Consider the following 16605-nt stretch of genomic DNA (forward strand, 5'->3'; position numbering starts at 1 on the left):
TGGAACTTATTTATACTCTAGTGCAAGTTATATTGCAAATAACATAAAATATGTAATTTAATTATTTATAATGAAGTCTTTCATTGAATGTTTGTTAATAAAGATCAAATCCAATTATGTGGAGAAAGTTGACACCCTGTATATCAGTCGTTTTCTTCTTATCCGGGAATCGAGACTAGGACCTTTCTTAGTTGTTGCCGTGCGAGGATTTATTTTATTATATGCTAGATTTAATTGCGGCTACCGTTTATAAAAATCAGATCCTAATCTGAGATTACGAGACAACAACAGGACAACGTCCGCCGTCATTAAGAGACGCTTAATTATCACTAAAGCGAAACAAACTCGAGAAAACCGACACGTCACAAAGGATATTTGTTTAATAAATGCAAAGTTATCTCGCGCGTTAGGCTCAGCAAGTTTAAATGTATTTTGAAAATCATGTCTCGAAATTTAATCGTCACATAAATCCTGCATACGAAAAGATAATGGGACTATTATTGATAACGATCAAACATTCTGTTTAACGATATAAATTTTTATTAGCTCAATTTTAATTTCGTTTCACTAATCTGATGGGGGGAGGTAAAATAAGGAAATTGAAAATAAGATAATATTATTATATATCAATGAAAAATTAAATTACTTTATATATAGTAATATCTATCTTTTCTTTTTTTATATAAATATTAATGATTAATAATTATATTTTATATATAAACGGACTTTTGTGTTGTAATTAATTTTAATGTACATAATTTATATGTACTAATTATAATTGTATTGCAATAGAAAGAGAGAAAAGGAAATTATGCTAATATGTATAATATATAAACGACAATGAAAACCAGGAAGCTCGGTATTCCGCCGTTCTTCATGTGGGTCTCACGTGGCTTCCTGTCGGTAGTTTTTCCGCGTCTAGCCACGGCATATGCACGATTGCGTAAGAAAACACGGGAATCATATACGAAATGGTAGAAGAAACGGAACAGACTGATTTATGTATGCTGCCGGGGCGATGTCCCGACTTAAGTCGACGATGTTAAATTGCCGGACAAAACGCGATCCTTTATAAAACATTTATGGCGCATATGACATCACTGCTGTGACACAGTAATATTCGAATTATTCCTTATAAAATACTAGTAACTGTATTTATGCATTTAATCATCCCGCAAGATATATTATTCAATGTGTCGTAAAATGATGTTGAAATTATAAAGTTTCAAATTATCGATTTGTCCCTTTCGATTATGAAAGAAAATTAAACAAAAAAAAAAAAATTGCGCGTATATCTCAAAAGCCGATTTAATTCTTGTATTTTACATGTTAAAAAATGAGAGATTAATTTTTTTCTACAGTCAAAATTTATAATAAAATTGAGTACTTTTTTATAGTAAAACCGTCTTAAAGATTTTTGTTTTGACATAATATATCGCTGAGTGAAATAATGCTGGATAAAAACCCGAAGTAGTAGTGATAATTTATTAAAGGCTATACACGAACATACACACACTATTTGTCTTAAAGCAGACGTGGATTATGAACGGCATATGCTTTACACGTGATAACGCGCGCGTCGATCATCTGCGCGTTTCCTCCTCGGCCGAAGTGACGAAGTTAATTGCTCGTTTTCTCATCTCGTTAGCGTTACTTCCGCTTGCGTCGGGAAAACAAATGCGTAAGCCCACGTGTTACGGACTTAAATTAATACCCTCGAGTTATTAAGCTGCATGTAGAACATCGAATTTTCTCCTAGAACCTCGAGCAGACAAAATGCCTCTTAATATCCTCTTTCTTAACCGAAAATAATTTCTTCCAAGGAGTACGCAGTATAAATTAGAAAAATTTCAGTTCTAATACCGAAGCTTTTTATAGTATATTTATTATAATGTTACAATTTGCAATAATTCGCTTACCTGCATTTTTTCAAAGCGAGATAGAAAGCCGTTGGACGGAGAACAAATTAAACTTCCCGTTCTTATTACGTGCTCGATTAACTTTCCCTGTTTGGAGCACCACTAAATCCAACGATGTGTAATTAACCAGGATGAACGTAACGAACCGCGAAAAACATAAAATTCTATTTTCCGCGGAAAATTGCTTTTAGGAACTAGATAATTAGATTCAATGAAAATAAAAATAAGAAATGTATAAATTAAGAAATAAATCACAAATTTTAAAACATGTATGTATATTTCTAACTTTTATTGACGCGATATTAATTTACCAAAGTAATTGAAGAACACAAGAAAATTAAGGACGTCAAAATCTGAAGGTCGAAAAAAGTACGAAAAATTAGTTTTTGTTACTTTGAGAAAAAAATGATATCGGTAAGTGAAAAAGAAGCAAATGATGTGATATGTGAATTATTTATTTAACAATTAGGCAGGAGGCGATAACATGAAATGGATACGATGTGCTTAATGTAAGTAATACGATAGTGATTATACCGGCGGACAGATACTAAACGGTGAAGTAGCGGGTGAGAAAGATTTGAAAGGTGAAGAGATAAGATGCATATGGGGTGTAAGTTTAGGGTGCAAAGAATAATAGTTGACTCGTCGGATAATAACTATTTTAATTCACTAACTCTCTCGAGAAGATTTCATATCTGCAGCGCCCATTGTTTATGATACATTAATAATAATAATAATAATAATAATAATAATTAATAATTAATAATAATATATTTATATATATGGCAAGATCATTGGTCAATAAATACTTCACTTAAATCGGCAGCTAAATTTACCAAATAATCATTTGCTAATCTTAAGTCTCAATTTGAATCTCTCAAAGAAGAACTTTGTTTCTCTCTCTCTCTCTCTCTCTCTCTCTCTCTCTCTCTCTCTCTCTCTCTCTCTCTCTCTCTCTCTCTCTCTCTCTCTCTCTCTCTCTCTCTCTCTCTTTTATAGTTCTTAAATTCTTATTTTTAAATAAATAATTTATCGAATGCTCATAGGTTGTTTTTATTTAGCTATCGCAATCTTAATGAATTAAGAAATCCAAAGATAATGTCTTGTAATAAAAAACTCAAAGATATTTTATTAATATAATTATTTGGAAAATTTAGATGTGCCATGACGGTCTAGATCGCGCTACGCTATTATATCAGCTGAAGACAATTCTCGGTCGCATTCTCACTTCCAATTTCTCTTTAATGTCAGACAGCAGTCACTATAAAGGTAATAGTGCGCGCAAATAATTTGTCTAATATTATCCTCTTTATGCTAGTAGTAGATCCTTAAAAGACATAGGTAACATTATGTACAACGATGAACAAACGACAATGACGAATGTCCGGTTGTCCTGTTTGTTCAACAATGTCCTTGTTCTTCTTACATTTGTATCTTTATACGATCTCTAATCACGTCATTAAATTTTCTCATTAAGCAAAACACAATCGTTCTCAGTAGTTCACACAGTCGTCCTCTGAATTTAAGGAAACCGCATGCCTCCTGCCGATTCTTAACGCTCGATCCTAGAACCAGTAGAGATCCTTGGAATCTTGAACTTGAGACTCGAGTCCTGCAACAGGGAACAAGAAAAAAAGTCGTTTAATCATTAAATATATGATTTTTTATTCATATTTTTATTCTAGATTTTTATTCTGTTCGTGTATATATATAATAATTGAAATTAAAATTTTATTATGTACTTACAAAAAAATAAAACATTTGTCTACATTTTTCTTCAGATTTTAAATCAGCTGCTAAAATATTCGGCAAATTGTTCGAGAGCAACATTACTAAATAAAAGATTGATCTCATATAAAAGAGGCTTCCGGCATTCCAGTGAGAGATTCCTAAACGTTATACAAGCGATCAGCTGTTTGAAACTGCTTTCTGATTTGAAAGGCGTCTCTTGTCGTTGCTTGAAATTATTTATCGGCAGTAATAAAAGGGGAGACAACGTTATGACGGATGCGAAGGTGCAGAACTGGTGATGGCACCCGCTGGGCAACACGGACGAACAAACGGATGGACGAACGAACGGATAGACAGATGGGCCCCAATGTCACGAGACCGGTCAGTTAAGATCTCATGTCTCTTGCGACCGAATTTATCTCTTATCTCCATATGCCGAAGATTGAAATGACAGATCAGCGTCTCCGATATACTATTCTTAATCCGAATAGAAGATGCTGTATAATCATTCAGGTTTCATGCTATGAATGTGACTTTGGAAAATACTGTTTTCATTTTCATTTAGAATTGAGAAAGCAGACTTATAATTCTTTATAATTATTTTAAAAGAAAGAAATTGAATTCATTATTTTTAAAAAATATTACAATATTTTAAATATTTTAAATATTTTTTTTTTTGCGGATAAATGTGATATAAAGTCATCGTCAAAAAAAAAATATATATATATATATATTTATATTTAATATTAGAGCTCTGATTTTATTCCATTTTTCGAATATACGTATAAATGTTAAATTATTAAACGTTTATACTTTTTAATATTTTTTAATTGATTAATAAATATATAATAAACGTGAAGACGTATTCATATTCAGAAAAACATTTCTAATAAATGTTTTTCTTTAATAAATGGATATGCTAAATATATACATGTAAACATTTCATTTGAATACGTATAATAGTAAATGTTACTTAATATATATATATATATATACTTGATTATATATAATATATAAAAGATATATATACTTAATTCAATATATATATATTAAATTAAGTCATTACAACGATCAAAGGTATTAAAGCTACAGATATTTTTTTAATTTCTTAATATTTCTTGATTCGAGCGAGCTTCACCTTCGATTATCGCGTAACACATCGACGTTTCGACATCGTGAATTGCCCGCACGTGATACGGGAGATTGCGTTTGTATCCATATCGAAACGCACGTGTCGGCACGTGGACGTATCTACCTGCTTCAAAGTCAGCGTGCGACCCACGGTATGTCACCGTATTGGCGCGCGAACATATATGCACGGATGCAAGCACAAAAGACACGATTGTATGAGTAATCGTCGCATCTAACGCGAAGTATTATTTGATCGAGAGTCACTGATCTGGAAAATGATCAAGAAAAAAGTATTGGTGGACAGCAAGGAACACAGTTTTCGAAAATTATCGCGATAAATCGACTCTATTGCGTAAAAATATATAATAATAAATATAAAATATAATAATAAAATATAATAATAAATATAAAATATATAATAATAAATTATATAAATAGGATAAAGTATAAATAATTAGTTATTACTTGAAATTAAATCGAGGACTTATAATTTTGAATCTTTAATCTAGCGACTGTAAAAAGTATAGTTTTTGTCTCAAGAATGCAATAAAATCATAATGATGAGGTCTCTCTTTTACGCGGATGTAATTATATTGCACAATTTAAACACGATATATATTTGTGTTTGTATATATATACATATTGTATGACTTTTTTAATATCATTTTTTTAAATTTGTGTGTATATGTACATGATTTCTCTAAAAGTAATTTATAAATTAATGTGACATTGTTGGACTGTTAATTTATCTAAAACTTCCAAGATTAAATTTTTAGTAAGATAGAGCGAAGAAATTCTTGGCAATTTCCGACAAAACGTTTCGTTTCGCCGGTTTCCTTGGAGTTTGTACGCCTCACTTCTTTGTCGGTACGACTAAAGGGAATTCCATCGCGCGGGATCTCGCATTGCTCTTTGATATCACGATATTGAATGTTGGAACATTCATAACAGGTGCGTCCGTCCGTAACTTTGTATTCTGCTGATTTGTGTGCGCGTTTGAGGTTTCAAATGGAAACATCTCGCGCGCGTTCTGTATTTCTTAAGAATATGATAAAACGCCGTATGCAATTTTTTCGCCAAGTGTTACCCTAAAGTTTATGCAAAAATTCAGTTAATGTACAAAATTAAATAACTTTTATTATTAGTATTTACCCCGTCTTATATTTTATACACAATATTAAAATATATAATTTACATAAATTAATAAAATACGCGATAAAACGAAGTAGAATAGAAGTGAGAGAAACAATAATCGAATAATTAAATTAATATTAAAATATTAAAATAAAATTTTCTGAGAAGAGAGAGAAAAATCAAATTCCACTCAAAGTCATAAATCTTCCTCGATCATTCTACTAATAATAGGAACTCCTCGAGAAACGTGATAATCCGTGTGGTCATCGGTGCGATGATCCTTACGACCTGCTATTAATCTTTCATGAAAGTCCTGAATGGAAAGACCATCGTATAATCTTCATGGGAGAATGTCCTAATTCAATACATTCTGCGATATCGCGAATGCCAAGCATAATGCGCCATAAGTGTCAGCGGCTGGGACGATTTATGCGAACCGAGTATATAGCGTTTTCGCCGACGCACATGCGAAGCCGACACAGGGAAAATGGTGACGCAAGGGGTGGCTTGGTAAATGGTGTGTCGAATAACCCGAACAATATTGCCCGATGTTTGCCATATTACCCTGAAATTATCCCTAGTGTTTGCGGCTAAAGAGCCACATGAGAGCCGTCTAATTTTGAGATAAACAAATCTATTACATTGATTTTAGTCACGCTTAGCAAGTAGAAAATTTATTCTACGTGCAAAAAGATCCATGTAAAGCTCTGTTTGATTCACCCGCTCTTTAGATAATGAACATATTTAAGAATGAAGATACATAAATTATAAAGATCTTAATCAAATAGGTCGGTTTTAAAATTTTCACATAATAATTGTTTCTATCTGTCAAAATAAGAAAAATGTAACAGCTGTTTTAAAATCAAAGATTGTTAAGTAGAGGGTTTGCGCTTTTATAAGCACAGATAGGTCTTGTAAGAACGATCTGAAAGAAGATGATTATTCCGACATGTGCAATATTGCGTCCGACGCACGTCGGTGATCTCGAAGAGACTTGGGAGATTTAATTTGTAATTAATAGTCGCTCATCGATGCATACGAGTTCGCGAGGGGCGCCGGCCGACCAGGCTTACAACGAGTTCAAGTATATTGGATTCCAGAGACGGCGAGGGGTCTGACCCTTCCGCCCCCATTGATAAGGGTCATCACAATACTCGCCTCGTGTACGCGCATCTCCCGCCGGTGAAGGGATAGCAAGGGTCGACTCCTCACTTTTTGCAGAGCGAGGGTGTTCGATTTAATTTAATTTCGATGCCCTTGTTTCCGTACGTCGAGCGCATTCTTTACACGGTAAAAAAAAAAAAAGGTGATCTTTCGTTTTACATTCAATGTAACGAGAGACGCAAAGAATTCAAAGAACAAAAAGATTCAAGAAATCGATAAATCAAGATTCCTGGATTTTTAAAGATTTTTAATTATAAAGATTTAACATTTTTTATTGCAAAGCGCGAAAGCTGCTGTCTGAAAACTAGAGAATTCATGGAATAATCATCTCTATAAAAATATGAGGAGCCTAGATGAAGAAAAAAATGCAGTGTCGATCCACTTTCAAAATCCTAGATCGGGGAATTAAAAGTGATCTACGGCGAAAGGCACACCATGAATCCCTCGCGTTCGCCAATGCGGCGATCTGTCTGGTTCGCTTCGTTCGTAGCAAAGCAGAGCCGAGTTTGAGAGATCGATAGAACCAGCAACTGCTCGACCACTCCCTCCGTTCGCAGGCTGACCAATCGAGGATGGTCATCCCCGGCTCTGGCCTGAGTCTGGTCTCTCTTTTCCCTTCTTCTCTTGCAACGGTGAATTACGTGACGTCATTGTACGACGCCATTTTCGAGGCGCGTGCCAGAAAGCGTACGAATGATAGGAGCACCTCGACGGATTACGTAGCGCGAGAATCTTCTATGAAGAATGTCACATCTTAGACGCGAAAAGAAATTTATTACTCTTCAATCCTAAATTGGATCTTAAATTTTCTGGATTCTAGATTTTTATCTAGAGATCCTAGATTTTTTTAGTTCCTTCCCGACCCTAGGTTTCTTATATCTTGCATTTGAAAATTCTCATTTCTTATTTTATATTTTGTTATTTATATTTTTTTTATTATCAATTATTTAATCGATTTTCCTAGCTTAGATGACCGTTTGAAATCCAGATTATACGATTGTTGATTCGATAAATGCTAAATCCATAACATGCTTTGAACTTGCATGCATACCTTGGAACCTTAGTTGTTAAATGGTTTAAAGCACAGCATCTTTAGATCCTGCCTCGGGTTCGCTGCATTCCGAACACAGTTCATTTATCAGAACAGTAAGAATGTTGAGCGTGTTTATCTAAAACCAGACTACACAGATTAGAATCGTACTTGTGTCTGTATTGCAAACAAATAATTCATTTTATCGTATATTTTGAAATCAATCAATTTTAAAGCATATTGAACATTCTTTTTATTATTTCTTTATGTAATTTATCTTTTAGAACAGTTGCACTAATTTATTTACAATCAAACTGTAAATCAAAATTGTATACACATGACAGAACAAATAATTCTCCACGCCATATCAAAGTCGATCTACTCTCTGAAAGTAAATTAATGGTAACTTCATACGAAGTGTTTTAGCACATCGTTGTTTTTGTTATTTATTCATGTTCTCCAACTGCATTCTAAATTCCATAAAAAAATATACAATGCTCAGATTCCTTCAAATTTATTTAGATTTGATGTAAAAGATATTCATCGTCCAAATTAATCATTTAAACTAGAGCGATATATATTAAACGATAGTTTAAATAATTAATTTTATCGGAGGAAGAAAAATATTAACAATAAAAAAATTAATTTTCAAATCTCCAATAAATCCATATTGTTTTATTTTAACAAAATTTTCAAAACTGACCTTGAGTTCTTCTCAAAGCAAACAATTCGAGAAATTCAATCTACCATTCGACAATGTCGAACCGTTCTTCAATATTGAAGTTAACGTGACGTCTCGTGAGACGAACAGCAGCAGGCCGTGAAATAAAAGCAGCACGACCGACGTCTCGCCATGTTAAGACGCAGACGCGTCATCCGGTAATTGCGATTTATTTCTCTTAATCGTCGCGTAAACGGCAGCCGATTTATGCGATTCGAGTTAATTTCGCGCAATTATATAATTACCGAGCCCGGCGGCCATCGTGCGGACAACGAACCTAATCGGTCCGCATCGAGCGAAGCGCCGTAATGGCAGTACTTAAATTTAAAGACACCTTGCAACTCACCCTCGTGGTTTCATCTCGGCGCTAGTTTCACCCTCTATTATCTTTCGTGAGACCCTTGATCCTTCGAGGACGACACACGAGTTTTTGTTAAAAAATTCTTTGCAGTTGTTAATCAAAGTTTGTTTTTGCAAATTAATAATGATTAAACACTTTTCTTGTCAAAATTTTATATTGTAAATACATATTTCTTTTTTTTTTTTTTTTTAATTCATGTGTACATTTATTTTAAAAAATCGACAATTAAAGAGTTTAACTTGTACCTAATGTGTGTTTAATTACGTTACACAAAAAAATTTTATTCTTGGAAAACTTAAATTTTTATTAAATCATAAGGCTACTCTCCTTTATATAAAGTACTTCTACTGCTTTCCTTCTAAATTTCTTTCTCGTTTATACATTTCTTTTTTAAACATACAAAACCTTATATTTTTATAGTTTTTAGTTTTATTCATTTTACATTTTCCATCGCTTAAATGAGAGAGTATAGTAAGAGGGATGGTAGAGGGTTGGGATTCATTTTGCGGCGCGATGCTTGGTCTTGGCGTATAGCAAAGTGAGGGTACAAAATCGATACTAGACCTCCTCTCCCTACTCGAGATGGATGTCACTGTTTCTGTGCTTGGCAGCCATACCTTTCCTCTAAGGAGAAATTCGGATAATCTTAGATCTTGGCAATCGCGTTATATGGGAGTCAGAGCAGGATTTAAGAATTTTTGCAAAAGCAAAAATTGCTTCCGGATTTCGTCGTACAGTAAAAATGCAAGCAATATAAAATTGAACCAATAATTCGAGAAGCTCACCATTTCAGGAAATTATATATCAAGGAATATGCAGAAGTTAGAAAGAGAATTTAAAAAAATAATCAAAGCAATAAATAAAAAATACGAGAATCATAATCCTGATTAAAAGCACAAGGTCGAAGAGAGAGAGAGAGAGAGAGAGGGAGAGAGAGAGAGAGAGAGAGAGCTCTAAATGTAGAAATAAAGTCATGAAAATACAAAATAATAAAAATTCCAACATGTCGACATATCGCAGAAAATTCCAAAGACCGTACGCGAAATTGTACGACTATACTAAGGTGAGAGAAAAGTATATAAGTTGAGAAAAGTGGTCTCCGTAATCACGATGGGCGTGGTTTTTCACGGTTTGTTGCATCTGCATATCATGTGCGAATAACTCGAATCTGAATTTTTACCGAAAAATTAATCGATCCGATTCGATAAAAAAAAAAAAAACCAAAAAAATCAAATAAATATTTCTCCCCGAGAGTTTATGCAGGAATCGCAATATTATGGATGTTTTTTTTTTTTTTTTTTTTTCAGAATATTTCGCATATAATATATAATTATACAAAGAGACAAAAGATTTTAATAATATATTAGATTCGTTTCTCTCGGTTACGAATATGTCGGCGACTTTTCCTCGCAAAAAATTAGATCGGCGATGAAGAGAAATGCCATTTTTCTATGCCGCATAATTTAACGCTATTTTTTTGCCTCGCATAATTCACCGACAGAGGAGCGGCGCGTTCAAGGAACGAGGATGCGAGCGGCGGGATCCTGGCGGCGACAGGAACGACATGTTTTGCAGACGCGTCCGCGGCTTTTTGTCCTGCGGACGATTTCGGTGGGTGAACACCGAGCCGAAGGACGCCGTATGGATCGCGGCTCCCATTAAGCCCTTATTAATTGCGAGCATCTAAAGGACCGACCGATCTTTCTTGCGCTACCTGCGTACCATTCCGTTGGCCGAGTAAAGCTCGTCCTGTTGTCGTTCGACACAGTTAGGACATGGCAGGATGCTTTGATGTACCGTCGATTCGTGAGTATATATCAGATAAAGTAATGAGAATTTATGATAAATCAAAAATAAATCGCGTAATTTTTTTCCAAGAGAAAACTTAATTTGAAAGATTTCTAATAATTAATTAAATTATTAACAATAATTTAATTAATGATTTCGTGTCTTTAGGGGTCTTAAATAATCGTGGTACTAAATTAAAAATTGCAATAACAATGTTTATTTTTGTTTGGTTCAATTAAGATCACAGATTTGCGTCAAGATTTCGTTCATCAAGTTTGATCGCTAGCTCGATAAAGAACTAATTGCTTACGTTTCGGCAAAATTAATATAATATTGAGAATTTGCATTTTAATGAAAATAGCGCTTTTCGAATATTTTATTTTTTACCACGCTAAAAGCAAAACGCGACAATTTCGCGGTCAGTTTTTTCAACGACGAAAGACTGCCACTTATTTCAATAGGCAATTACTCTTAGGCGAATCGTAAATAGATATGCTCTTGAAACCGAGCGTTACTCTCGGAATCCATTCGCCCCGTTTTGGTGAAACCAAAAGTCTACTTACTTACCGGAGAGGGGTGCATAGTGACCGTGAGGATAGGGCGGCGCCGAGGAAGCGTCGACGAGGGACTGCGACGGCGTCGTCGACGTCCACTCCTTGTAGGTTGCCGCAGCGTGCGCGTGATGCGCCGCGTGGTGAGATGTGTGGTGGCCGAGGCCGCGTGCACCACCAAGCAAAAGGCCACTGTAACTCGCCGCCGCCGCCATATTGTGGTGGTGGTACTCGTGCACAGCTCTAAAAAAAAAGGAAAGAACAAAAATTGGCAATTTGAGTTGCGAAATGACAATCGTGATGTATGATAATGCGAAGAAAAAATGCTGCGCATACAAATCTTGGGGTCAGAGATAATTAAAATTAACCACTGATGACACGTTGCATGTTTTGACGTATGGAGATAGAGATTGCGTTGCATCAAAGCGATATAAAAATAGTATCGCGTACCAGCATGCCAATATGATTGCATTACAGCGGGATTAGTATTTGGAAAATAATAAGGCACAATTTAATATACGTCATCGGATGCAAATCTCACTCCAAGATGATTGTAAAGTTGTATATATATATATATATATATATATAAAAATGTGCGAAATAAAAAAGATTAAAGTAACATTTTTTGAGTGAGAGACGTTCTAAAGAGGTGAGATAAAAGGTAAGGAAAAAAATGAGAAAAAGAGATGCGGCGAAGAAGAGGGATAGCGACGCGGTTTAAAAGCGAAAAAAAAAAAAAAAAAAAAAAAGAAAAGAAAGAGCACGAGCATGTGAAAAATACTGAAAACCGTCGGGAGCAGGTAACGCCGAGATCTTTAACACTGATCCGACCACGGTCACTCGTATAAATTACGAGTCTCTGTCACCGTCGTCGTGAGGAGGAGGACGGAAGATATTGGCGACTTCTTTTCTCCCTTTCATTCAATTTTTTTCCTTCTTCGTTCCTCTTTCTCGCGTGTAACTTTCTTTTCGGGATTTTAAAAATATTTTTACCTCGACAAGTATTCGCTTCTTAATCACATGTAGTATACATGTACTAAATGTAAGTGTCGGATGTTGAACCTGATTTTACAATAGAAAGATTGCAATTCAACGTTATCACGTTTCGAGGATGTAGGATGGAAATATAAAAATTTGCAATTATAAAAAGGGAAAAGGAAATAATCCGCTATCACAAACAATTAATCCGACATATATATATATGACTCTGTCATTAATTAATGTCCAAGTTGCGTAGCATTTAATGGCGAGTTCACTAGAAAAATCTCCAGAATGTGATCCCGGTTTTACGTCTTTACGGTGTGATTAGATGCTCGAGTCACACACAAGCGATTACTCGATGCGTGCGTTCAAGAATCAATGAGACGTCACGGAATACGGCGCCGATACTCACGCAACATTGTAAAGAGTGCTTATTAAAGGGACAGAAAAAAAAATACCGTTATACCCCGTTTATTATGTAAAACGGAGAAAAGAGAAAGGGAGAAAGAAAATAGACAAGAAAAGCGACAATGATCGGTAACACTGACCTGTGGTGGTACTGCGGGTAATGCCACGGATCCGTCGGGTACTCGTAGACATCACCGGGATGCTGACTATTCCAAAAGGAAGGGGGGAAATTCCTCATGGACATGGGAGAGATATTTTCTGCAATAAAAAAAAGAAGACAGTTTCAGTGGCGTGCGCTTTTAATGGGCTGTGCGAGAAAACGCGTGCCTACGAAAAATCTTCAAGAAAGAAAGAGAGAGGGAAAAGAGAAAAAAAAAAAAAAGAGAAAGAAAGAAATCTCTCGTCTCTTTTTATTCTTCTGAGATGGAGATTCTTCGTCTTCGGAAAAGATCTGAAATAATTTAAAAAAAAAAAAGGCTTATCGATTGTTTCTGTAATTTTAACCCTTCCCGAACGCTTTGACACTTCTCCACCGGAATCTGATTGAGAAAATGTATTACTCGCAGCTATAAAAATATCGCGCCATTACTATGTATTTTTTTCGTTTACAAGTCGATGGTATATTGTTAAGGGATACGATGTCCGAAGCCAGGCAGCGTCGTAAATACCGGTAACAAACCGATGATCCTTGAGTGATGAATTCTACCGATAACTCGTTGTGTTTCTTTTCCCCATAGGAGAGGACGATCTTCTGCCGGAAAACGGGTTCTCACAAGCAGTCGCGCTTCCACCAGAAACCACTCGTCCTAACCAGCGGAAATAAATAACGTCGCCGGCCGGCTAAATCATCGTAGTTTGTAACGACGGAGTAAATTAGCAGCTGGTATGCCTCTCGTAGCAGATAATCGAAGTGACTTAGCCGAGGAGATGAAATCGCGCGCGCGGGGAGGGAATTGGAGAGTATAAATCGTGGACCGTGCGGTCGACCTCGCGTTGGTCCACAACCTTCGGGCGCGCGTTTCGATTGGCCAGGGGGGGTTTAAAAAAAAAAAAAAAAAAAAAAAAAAGAAGAGGAATCCAACGTGAGCGAGGACCGCGCGAGAGGATTGCGGGAGGATACACGACAAGCTTCTGGCTTCAGAGTGGCCGCTTGTAAAACAACCGAGCGGTACCCTTCTGCTTTCCGCCGATTCGATCCCGTGGGATTTCGCTTGCCCGTTTAGCCGAGGTCCTCTAAAATCCGTGGGAACGACGCGAAATATTTTAATAAAGCTTCAACAATCGATTAAACTCTATTTGTCGTCATTGATTTATTAATTAATCGCATAAAGAGCATAATATTTGATTAATGCGCGGTATGAAATATGATATATTAAAGATAAAGTGACAGAAAAATATTTTTTAATAAAATTGAGAGGACAGATATTTCAGGAATTATAATAGCAATTAGATTTCAACATACATTTTAATTCACTTTTAAAGACTAATGAAATGACAATTAAAAAATTCCATGTTGTCACTACAAGTATGATACTTCAATTCTCGAGAGACGGGAATATAGCCAGCAATCTCGTGGGACCGATTGCGACCCCTCTCTCTCCTTTCCCGTCTAGTATCTACCTCGGTCTCGGTTCGCTGACTGTCCTTTATTTATTAACGCAATTAAAGAAACAGAGTGTCGACCGTCTGCGGCCAGCTTTATTCTTTGCCGATGCCGCGGCCGAAGAGAGAAAGGGTATCGTTCTACGTAAAGGGGAACGAGAAGGAGGGGGAGGGGGAGGACCGGACAGAAAGGGTTGTCGATTCTTGGTTCGCCAATAAGTACCCATGTGTTCTTTGGAACTTTAGAAAACGCCGACATTTTAATCGACGACTTGCAAATTTCGATATCGCTCTTGTAATCGCATTATATAAATAGCGAAATTAATAGTAAAATATTCCCACACACAACGTTAATACTAAAAAAAAAAAGACACAAACATGTTTTGAATTTATTTAATTATAAACTACTAGCGCTTTCTTTTTCTCTCGTCGATACACAACCCCAAAAATAACTGTCTTTCAATAGAACAATTTTTGTTTACTTGAAACCGGAACCCCCCGCTCGAATTCCTTTTTAATTCCAAGAGTAAAGTTCCTTTCTCCATCGAGCCATCCTATCCTCCTTCTCTTTCCCTCTTTGTTTTGGCAGTACGCGCGTTTAAGCTTAAAGCTGCTTCAGTCCTTGTACGTACGTTACCCGGCATTCCGCGGCTAAAACTGTCTCCCGCGATGTCACCCCTCTATCCCTCCTCGTTTTCTCTCACAATGTCTTTCCTCAGCCCTCCACCATCCCTCTTTTCCCAACGCAGAAGCTCTTAATTTACCTTTCGTACGAGCATGGTCGCGGGAAGTTAGCGCGCAGCAGAAGAGAGGAAGAGAGGACGAAGGGCGAGGGAAAGACGAAAGGGTGGGGGAGGGGGGCAGGGAAGTGGTGAGGCGTAACAATTAGGTCGTGTTGTCTTGAATTCTAAGCAGGCTACTGAACTGATCCTCGGCACCTCGTAGTTGGGATAAATGTGGCCTTAAACGACACCGATATAGACGAGCTTGCCGATCGCTTGCCAAACCCGCTCGCGTGCTGACAATTCCCTCCTATCCCTCCCATCCCTCTCTTTTCTGCGGTCGAGATGTTCCTTCTATGCTCTTTTCTCCCGACACTGCTGCCCGCGTTTTAAGCTCGGCGCGAGTACGACAGGCGAGTTACAATTGTCACGAGGCTTGTTAGCCTTGTCGCCGACTAATGGCGTACTTTATTACGCGCCTCAGAAAGATTTCTCGCTGTTGCTCGACTTCATCGACTCCGATGCGAACTTTAACCCTTTTAGAAGCCCAAAGTCTAGCCATATCCGTTTATATTACAAGTGTAAAAAATAATACGTATTTCTTAAATTATCTCTTTTCTTCAAAATACAGAGATAGATAATTTTATAATTTTATTATATCGAGATATATACATTTATTTACTCACCCTTTAATTTGTCGTGAGCGAGGGCTCTCTGAAAGTGTTCCTCGACTTCCGACGCCGCGTCACCTCGATAATGCGTGAACACCACGCAGTTCGCGTTAACGTATTGCGCCCTGCTCTCGCCGTCGTCGGAGTCCTCGGTGGCGGTACCAGCACCTACCCCTGTATTAATCGATGTATTAAAATACGTAGATATTAAAGTGACGAAACGCAGGTCGTTTCAAATTGAGATAATTAACCGTCCGTCTTACCGTCCGTCGATCTGTCATCGTCTAGTGTTCGTGAGGGCTGCGAGGTGGTGGTTGCGAGGGGTGGTCGCGGTTGCGGCGTTGGCCTTGGGGATGCGGGACTCGGCGCGGACCCTACGGAACCCGCGCTGCTCGGCTGCCCTTGAGGGACACTTCCGCCGGTGCCACAGAGCTCGATACCGGCTGCTTCCAATGACCTTTGATGAACATTCAGCTGCAACGCAACGTGATTCGTATGACATTAATCACGTGCTACGTTATCAGTTCTTAAAAAAAGCTTATTCTTTACTCAGATATTTTTACATCACGTAAATTTATATGCAAAGATTACGTAAGTAAGATTTCAGTAAGATTCTAATTTGTCAATAAATTCATAATTTTTAATTATATTTTGCAGCAGGAAATAATGCGGAAAGGAATCACGCTAAATT

The 16605-nt window shown here is 36.7% G+C and overlaps 1 protein-coding gene across 5 annotated transcripts in view; it reads right to left on the reverse strand.

Moving 5' to 3' along the window:
• Window positions 1-3342: 3342 nt before the first annotated feature.
• The window catches only part of Vg (transcription factor vestigial), a 43978-nt gene continuing 30715 nt past the window's right edge, over window positions 3343-16605 (reverse strand). The window contains exons 2-6 of one of the 5 annotated variants that reach the window (XM_072896095.1): window positions 16178-16388; window positions 15930-16088; window positions 13060-13177; window positions 11547-11773; window positions 3343-3531 (exon numbers count right to left, since the gene is read on the reverse strand). In XM_072896095.1, coding sequence (XP_072752196.1) covers window positions 3485-3531; window positions 11547-11773; window positions 13060-13177; window positions 15930-16088; window positions 16178-16388 — 762 coding nt within the window. In that variant the 3' untranslated portion in view covers window positions 3343-3484. Of the gene's footprint in view, window positions 3532-8130; window positions 8260-9669; window positions 9816-11546; window positions 11774-13059; window positions 13178-15929; window positions 16089-16177; window positions 16389-16605 lie in introns of those variants that run through there. The other 4 variants (XM_072896094.1, XM_072896096.1, XM_072896098.1 and 1 more) reach the window with 4 other exon arrangements.

Source organism: Anoplolepis gracilipes, chromosome 7, assembly GCF_047496725.1.
Source record: "Anoplolepis gracilipes chromosome 7, ASM4749672v1, whole genome shotgun sequence".
Classification (NCBI taxonomy): domain Eukaryota; kingdom Metazoa; phylum Arthropoda; class Insecta; order Hymenoptera; family Formicidae; genus Anoplolepis; species Anoplolepis gracilipes.